Source organism: Oncorhynchus masou, unplaced genomic scaffold (genome assembly GCF_036934945.1).
Source record: "Oncorhynchus masou masou isolate Uvic2021 unplaced genomic scaffold, UVic_Omas_1.1 unplaced_scaffold_10434, whole genome shotgun sequence".
Classification (NCBI taxonomy): Eukaryota; Metazoa; Chordata; class Actinopteri; order Salmoniformes; family Salmonidae; genus Oncorhynchus; species Oncorhynchus masou.
Genome location: NW_027000137.1, coordinates 693 through 9120, shown reverse-complemented (window position 1 = coordinate 9120; position 8428 = coordinate 693). Strand labels below are relative to the sequence as shown.

Sequence of the window (8428 nt, the reverse complement as noted above, 5' to 3'; positions counted from 1 at the left end):
GAAGCTGCTTATCGTCGCACGCTTTCTACCGCTCTCTATGGTGTTTGAAGGCTAGTTTGCTGATATGCTTCCACTGCTCTCTATGGTGTTTGTCGATGCGTACGCTTCCCACTGCTCTATGGTGTTTGAAGCTAGTTTGTCGGTACGTTTCTACTGCTCTCTATGGTGTTTGAAGCTAGTTTGTCGGTACGTTTCCACTGCTCTCTATGGTGTTTGAAGCTAGTTCGTGGTACGCTTCCACTGCTCTCTATGGTGTTTGAAGCTAGTTTGTCGAGTACGCTTCCACTGCTCTCTATGGTGTTTGAAGCTAGTTTGTCGGCACGCTTCCACTGCTCTCTATGGTGTTTGAAGCTAGTTTGTCGGTACGCTTCCACTGCTCTCTATGGTGTTTGAAGCTAGTTTGCCGGTACGTTTCCACTGCTCTCTATGGTGTTTGGTCGGTACGTTTCCACTGCTCTCTATGGTGTTTGAAGCTAGTTTGTCGGCATGCTTTCCACTGCTCTCTATGGTGTTTGAAGCTAGTTTGTCGGTACGTTTCCACTGCTCTCTATGGTGTTTGAAGCTAGTTTGTCGGTACGTTTCCACTGCTCTCTATGGTGTTTGAAGCTAGTTTGTCGGTACGTTTCCACTGCTCTCTATGGTGTTTGAAGCTAGTTTGTCGGTACGTTTCCACTGCTCTCTATGGTGTTTGAAGCTAGTTTGTCGGTACGTTTCCACTGCTCTCTATGGTGTTTGAAGCTAGTTTGTCGGTACGTTTCCACTGCTCTCTATGGTGTTTGAAGCTAGTTTGTCGGTACGTTTCCACTGCTCTCTATGGTGTTTGAAGCTAGTTTGTCGGTACGTTTCCACTGCTCTCTATGGTGTTTGAAGCTAGTTTGTCGGTACGTTTCCACTGCTCTCTATGGTGTTTGAAGCTAGTTTGTCGGTACGTTTCCACTGCTCTCTATGGTGTTTGAAGCTAGTTTGTCGGTACGTTTCCACTGCTCTCTATGGTGTTTGAAGCTAGTTTGTCGGTACGTTTCCACTGCTCTCTATGGTGTTTGAAGCTAGTTTGTCGGTACGTTTCCACTGCTCTCTATGGTGTTTGAAGCTAGTTTGTCGGTATCGCTTCCACTGCTCTCTATGGTGTTTGAAGCTAGTTTGTCGGTATGTTTCCACTGCTCTCTATGGTGTTTGAAGCTAGTTTGTCGGTACGTTTCCACTGCTCTCTATGGTGTTTGAAGCTAGTCTGTCGGTACGCTTCCACTGCTCTCTATGGTGTTTGAAGCTAGTTTGTCGGTACGCTTCTACTGCTCTCTATGGTGTTTGAAGCTAGTTTGTCGGCACGCTTCCACTGCTCTCTATGGTGTTTGAAGCTAGTTTGTCGGTACGTTTCCACTGCTCTCTATGGTGTTTGAAGCTAGTTTGTCGGTATGTTTCCTCTGCTCTCTATGGTGTTTGAAGCTAGTTTGTCGGTACGTTTCCACTGCTCTCTATGGTGTTTGAAGCTAATTTGTCGGTATCGCTCCACTGCTCTCTATGGTGTTTGAAGCTAGTTTGTCGGTATCGCTTTGCTCTCTATGGTGTTTGGAAGGTTTGTAATGCTTCCACTGCTCTCATGGTGTTTGAAGCTAGTTTGTCGGCACGCTTCCCCCACTGCTCTCTATGGTGTTTGAAGCTAGTTTGTCGGCACGCTTCCACTGCTCTCTATGGTGTTTGAAGCTAGTTTGACTGCACGTTTCCACTGCTCTCTATGGTGTTTGGTCGGCACGCTTCACTGCTCTCTATGGTGTTTGAAGCTAGTTTGTCGGCATGCTTCCACTGCCTTATGGTGTTTGGAAGGTTTGTCGGCACGCTTTCACTGCTCTCTATGGTGTTTGAAACTAGTTTGTCGGTACGCTTCCACTGCTCTCTATGGTGTTTGAAGCTATTTGCTGGTCGGGTAATGTTTCCACTGCTCTCTATGGTGTTTTATTTCGGTACGTTTCCACTGCTCTCTATGGTGTTTGAAGCTAATTTGTCGGTATGTTTCCTCTGCTGTGTTATTTTAAGATTGTTTGTAGAAGCCTTCAAGCAATTTTGGTAAAAAATTAAATTCTACACTTCATTAAAGATCATATGTGTTATTATGAATGTCATTGCGTAATGTGTATGTGTTCTTTCTGCCCCCCCCACACAGAGTCAGGCCAGCCCATCTGTGGTAATGGGTTAGTGGAGCCAGGGGAGGAGTGTGACTGTGGATACAGCGATCAGTGCAGAGACCAGTGTTGCTATGACGCCGACCAGCCTGACAACAGGAAGTGTAAACTAAAACCCAACAAAGTCTGCAGGTAAGATAAGATAGTTAACCTGACAGGGTAGCTGTCGTCCAGGAAGTTAGCCTGACAGGGTAGCTGTCGTCTAGGAAGTTAGCCTGACAGGGTGGCTGGTCCAGGAAGTTAGCCTGTCTGTCGTAGGAAGTTAGCCTGACAGGGTAGCTTGTGGGTCCAGGAAGTTAGCCTGACAGGGTAGCTTGTCGTCCAGGAAGTTAACCTGACAGGGTAGCTTGTCGTCCAGGAAGTTAACCTGACAGGGTAGCTGTCGTCCAGGAAGTTAGCCTGACAGGGTAGCTGTCGTCCAGGAAGTTAACCTGACAGGGTAGCTTGTCGTCCAGGAAGTTAACCTGACAGGGTAGCTTGTCGTCCAGGAAGTTAACCTGACAGGGTAGCTTGTGGAGTCAGGAAGTTAGCCTGGCAGGGTAGCCCAGGAAGTTAGCCTGGCAGGGTAGCTTGTCGTCCAGGAAGTTAGCCTGGCAGGGTAGCTTGTCGTCCAGGAAGTTAGCCTGGCAGGGTAGCTTGTCGCCCAGGAAGTTAGCCTGGCAGGGTAGCTGTCGTCCAGGAAGTTAGCCTGGCAGGGTAGCTTTCGTCAGGGAAGTTAGCCTGGCAGGGTAGCTTGTCGTCCAGGAAGTTAGCCTGGCAACTTGTCGTCCAGGAAGTTAGCCTTGCAGGGTAGCTTGTCGCCCAGGAAGTTAACCTGACAGGGTAGCTTGTCGTCCAGGAAGTTAACCTGACAGGGTAGCTTGTCGTCCAGGAAGTTAACCTGACAGGGTAGCTTGTCGTCCAGGAAGTTAACCTGACAGGGTAGCTTGTCGTCCAGGAAGTTAGCCTGGCAGGGGTAGCAATAGATCCAGGAAGTTAGCCTGGCAGGGTAGCTTGTCGTCAGGAAGTTAGCCTGGCAGGGTAGCTTGCCCGTCAGGAAGTTAAGGGACTCAAACTGAGGAAATAAGCTCGAAATGTCATTGTAATTAAATTACTAAAATTGCCGTGTGCGGAGGCTTATTTCTGTAATTTTGTTGTTTTCTGTCAAATGGTGTATTCTCCATAATACAAATTGAAGCCTTCTGTCTTTCCCTCCGCCAGTCCCAGCCAGGGCCCGTGCTGTACTCCTGAGTGCTACTATAAGGGCCGGAATGAGAAGTGTCGTGAGGAGTCTGAGTGTGCTCATCAGGGCATGTGTAACGGGGGTACGGCCCAGTGCCCAACCTCTGAACCCAAGGCCAACTTTACCGCCTGCCACGGAGAAACTCAAGTGTGCCTCAACGGGGTGAGTGGATACCTGGCTACCTGTAGCGTGTAGTTACATACCTGGCTACCTGTAGTGTTTAGTTACATACCTGGCTACCTGTAGTGTTGAGTTACATACAGAAGTTTACATACACTTAGTTTGTAGTCATTAAAACTCGTTTTTCAACCACTCCACAAATTTCTTGTTAACAAACTATAGTTTTGGTAAGTCAGTTAGGACATCTACTTTGTGCATGACACATGTTATTTTTACAACAATTGTTTAAAGACAGACAATTTCACTTATAATTCACTGTTTCACAATTCCAGTGGGTCAGAAGTTTACATACACTAAGTTGACTGTGACTTTAAACAGCTTGGAAAATTCCAGAAAAGGATGTCATGGATTAAGAAGCTTCTGATTGACTTCATTTGACTCAATTGGAGGTGTACCTGTGGATGTATTTCAAGGCCTACCTTCAAACTAAATGCCTCTTGACATCATGGGAAAATCAAAATAAATCAGCCAAAACCTCAGAAAAAAATTGTAGACCTCCACAAGTCTGGTTCATCCTTGGGAGTAATTTCCAAATGCCTGAAGGTACCACGTTCATCTGTACAAACAATAGTAGGCAAGTATAAACACCATGGCACCACGAAGCCGTCATACCGCTCAGGAAGGAGAAGCGACTCTGTGTCCTTGAGATGTACGTACTTTGGTGCGAAACGTGCAAATCAATCCCAGAACAACAGCAAAGGACCTTGTGAAGATGCTGGAGGAAACAGGTACAAAAGTATTTATATTCACAGTAAAACGAGTCCTATATCAACATAACCTGAAAGGCCTCTCAGTAAGGAAGAAGCAACTGCTCCAAAACCTCCATAACAAAAGCCAGACTATGGTTTACAACTGCACATGGGGACAAAGATCATACTTTTTGGAAAAATGTCCTCTGGTCTGATGAAACAAAAATAAAACTGTTTGGCCATAATGACCATCGTTATGTTTGGAGGAAAAAGGGCGAGGCTTGCATGCCAAAGAACACCATCCCCAACTGTGAAGCACGGGAGGGGGCAGCATCATGTTGTGGGGGTGCTTTGCTGCAGGAGGGTGTGGTGCACTTCACAAAATAGGCATCATGAGGGAGGAAAATTATGTGGATATATTGAAAAAACATCTCAAGATATCAGTCAGGAAGTTAAAGCTTGGTCGCAAATGGGTCTTCCAAATCGACAATGACCCCAAGCATACTTCCAAAGTTGTGGCAAAATGACTGAAGGACAACAAAGTCAAGGTATTGGAGTGGCCATCACAAAGCCCTGACCTCAATCCTATAGAATATCTGTGGGCAGAACTGAAAATGTGTGTGTGAGCAAGGAGGCCTACAAACCTGACTCAGTTACACCAGCTCTGTATAAAGGAATGGGCCAAAATTCAACCAACTTATTGTGGGAAGCTTGTGGAAGGCTACCCGAAACATTTGACCCAAATGAAACAATTTAAAGGTAATGCTACCAAATACTAATTGAGTGTATGTAAACTTCTGACCCACTGGGAATGTGATGAAAGAAATAAAAGCTGAGATAAATCATTCTCTCTACAGTTGTGGCCAAAAGTTTTTTGAGAATGACACAAATATTAATTTTCACAGTCTGCTGCCTCAGTTTGTATGATGGCAATTTGCATATACTGCAGAATGTTATGAAGAGTGATCAGATGAATTGCAAGGTCCCTCTTTGCCATGCAAATTAACTGAATCCACACAAAAAAACATTTCCACTGCATTTCAGCCCTGCCATAAAAGGACCAGCTGACATCATGTCAGTGATTCTCGTTAACACAGGTGTGAGTGTTGACGAGGGCAAGGCTGGAGATCACTCTGTCATGCTGATTGAGTTTGAATAATAGACTGAAAGCTTCAAAAGGAGGGTGGTGCTTGAAATCATTGTTCTTCCTCTGTCAACCATGGTTACCTGCAAGGGAACACGTGCCGTCATCATTGCTTTGCACAAAAGGGCTTCACAGGCAAGGATATTGCTGCCAGTAAAGATTGCACCTAAATCAACCATTTATCGCATAATCGAAAACTTCAAGGAGAGCGGTTCAATTGTTGTGAAGAAGGCTTAGGGCGCCTAAGAAAGTCTAGCAAGTGCCAGGACCGTCTCCTAAAGTTGATTCAGCTGTGGAATCTGGGCACCACCAGTACAGAGCTTGCTCAGGAATGGCAGCAGGCAGGTGTGAGTGCATCTGCACGCACAGTGAAGCGAAGACTTTTGGAGGATGGCCTGGTGCCAAGAAGGGCAGCAAAGAAGCCACTTCTCTCCAGGAAAAACATCAGGGACAGACTGATATTCTGATGAATCTCTTTTCCCATTGTTTGGGGTATCTGGAAAAAAGCTTGTCCGGAGAAAAACAAGGTGAGCGCTACCATCAGTCCTGTGTCATGCCAACAGTAAAGCATCCTGAGACCATTCATGTGTGGGTTGCTTCTCCAGCTAAGGGAGTGGACTCACTCACAATTTTGCCTAAGAGCACAGCCATGAATAAAGAATGGTACCAACACATCCTCCGAGAGCAACTTCTCCCAACCATCCAGGAACAGTTTGGTGACGAACAATACCTTTTCCAGCATGATGGAGCACCTTTCCATAAGGCAAAGGTGATAACTAAGTGGCCCGGGGAACAAAACATCAATATTTTGGGTCCATGGCCAGGAAACTCCCCAGACCTAATCCCATTGAGAACTTGTGGTCATTCCTCAAGAGGCGGGTGGACAAACTAAAACCCACAAATTCTGACAAACTCCAAGCATTGATTATGCAATAATGGGCTGATGGTTGACTGGGTGATGCTGCTTCCCTCTGCAGGTTTCTGTGGGATTGAGCTTGTAGACGCAACATATACTGAGTGTACAAAACATTAGGACACCTGCTTTTCCAACAGACTGTTTCTGTACAGCACTTTGTGACATCGGCTGATGTAAAATGGGCTTTATAAATACATTTGATGATGATGATGCCAGGGCCGATTGCAGAGGTCTTGAAAAACAAGGTTCAACACTGCAAATATTGACTCTTCGCATCAACTTCATGAATTTGTCAATAAAAGCCTTTGACACTTATGAAATACTTGTAATTATACTTCAGTATTCCATAGTAACATCTGACAAAAATATCTAAAGACACTGAGGCAGCAGACTTTGTGAAAATTAATATTTGTGTCATTCTCAAAAAGTTTTGGCCACGACTGTACTATTATCCTGCACAATCCTAAAATAAAGTGGTGATCCCAACTTCCCTAAAACAGGGAATTTTTACTTGGATTAAATGTCAGGAATTGTGAAACTGAGTTTAAATGTATTTGGCTAAGGTGTATGTAAACTTACGACTTCAACTGTACCTGACTACCTGTAGTGTGTAAACCTATCGTCTAGCTTTGTGCCAACGTATTCCAGGATCCTCAACTCAGCCTAGAATCTGCTCTGACCTGCACTGTTTTTATTTCTAATGGAATGGCATGCCTCCCATTTTTACTGTGAATGTTGTTTGCTATGTTTATCTGTGTCTTGTCCAATCAGTCCCCGCATATGAATTTTTCCTCACAGGGAAATAAAAGGGATGTATTTTCCTACTAGCTCTGACTTTGCTAATTAGTGTTAGAGAATTTTCAGTCATTGGGTGATTTTTCAGTACCTATACTGTTCTCTTTGAAGTAGAAAGAAGAATCTATATAAGTTTAAATATTAGACATGTAAGAAAACAGAAGCAGAATCCGTGTAGATGAACCAAGGTAGACCAACAAGACGTGACTGGTCTGAGCCATATCTGATCTTGTGAAGGCTACTGGACATGCACATGGTTTTAATCATAAGTAGATAACACCGGCCTGAACTTGTGAAGATCTTTGGACGGGAACATTAGCTAATCAGTTATAGGCACCATTAGACCTGCAGTAGGAGTGTTTAATGTCACGCCATAATAGAATCTATGCCCCAAATATCTGAGCCAATAAGGGAATGGAAACCAAGCAAGACAACAAGATTTATACAGTGGATTGACAATGTTATGTAAGGGTAAAACTGTATAAAAGCCAAGTACTAAGAATGGAGAGTCAGTTCTCCCATGGAATTGCTCGGCTTTGTTACTCTCTGTAATAGTCTATTTAGTTCACAAGCTCCGGTATCTGGGAAATATTTGATTCAGTTTTCCACGACATTAGCTACTTTGTAGAGAAAAACCTATTTAACATATAATGTATAATGTACTTACATGTGGTTGTCCCACCTAGTAGCTAAATGCATTAAACTGTAAGTTGCTCTGGATAAATAACTAAAATGTCACATGAGTGTCTCGTCCCTTCTATTGGCTCCTCCTCCAGGGCTGTTCTGGCTCCATCTGTGAGAAGTATGGTCTGGAGGTCTGTACCTGTGCCAGCGTGGAGGGCAAGGACGAGACTGACGAGCTGTGCCACGTTTGCTGTAGTGAGAAAAGTGAGTCCTGTTACCACGTCCTCACGGTCCCCTCCTGTTACCACGTCCCGCGGTCTGTCCCCTCCTGACATCACGTCCCCACGGTCGGTCCCCTCCTGACATCACGTCCTCGCGGTCGGTCCCCTCTCCTGACATCCGTCCTCACGGTCGGTCCCTCCTGTTACCATGTCCTCGCGGTCGGTCCCCTCCTGTTACCACGTCCGCGGTCAGTCCCCTCCTGTTACCACGTCCTCACGGTCGGTCCCTCCTGACATCACGTCCCCGCGGCGGTCCCCTCCTGACATCACGTCCCGCGGTCGGTCCCCTCCTGAAACCACGTGCTCACGGTCGATCCCCTCCTGAAACCACGTGCTCGCGGTCGGCCCCTCCTGAAACCACGTGCTCACGGTCGGTCCCCTCCTGACATCACGTCCTCAC

General features: G+C 45.7%; 1 protein-coding gene across 1 annotated transcript; it reads left to right on the top strand.

The window, feature by feature from the left end:
* Nucleotides 1-2158: 2158 nt before the first annotated feature.
* Nucleotides 2159-8079, top strand: LOC135528833 (disintegrin and metalloproteinase domain-containing protein 10-like; the record flags this gene model as incomplete). Its single annotated transcript, XM_064957887.1, has 3 exons — nucleotides 2159-2309; nucleotides 3378-3561; nucleotides 7900-8079. Coding segments are annotated over 3 exons (515 nt in total), but the record flags the coding sequence as incomplete, so codon positions are not given.
* Nucleotides 8080-8428: the final 349 nt, after the last annotated feature.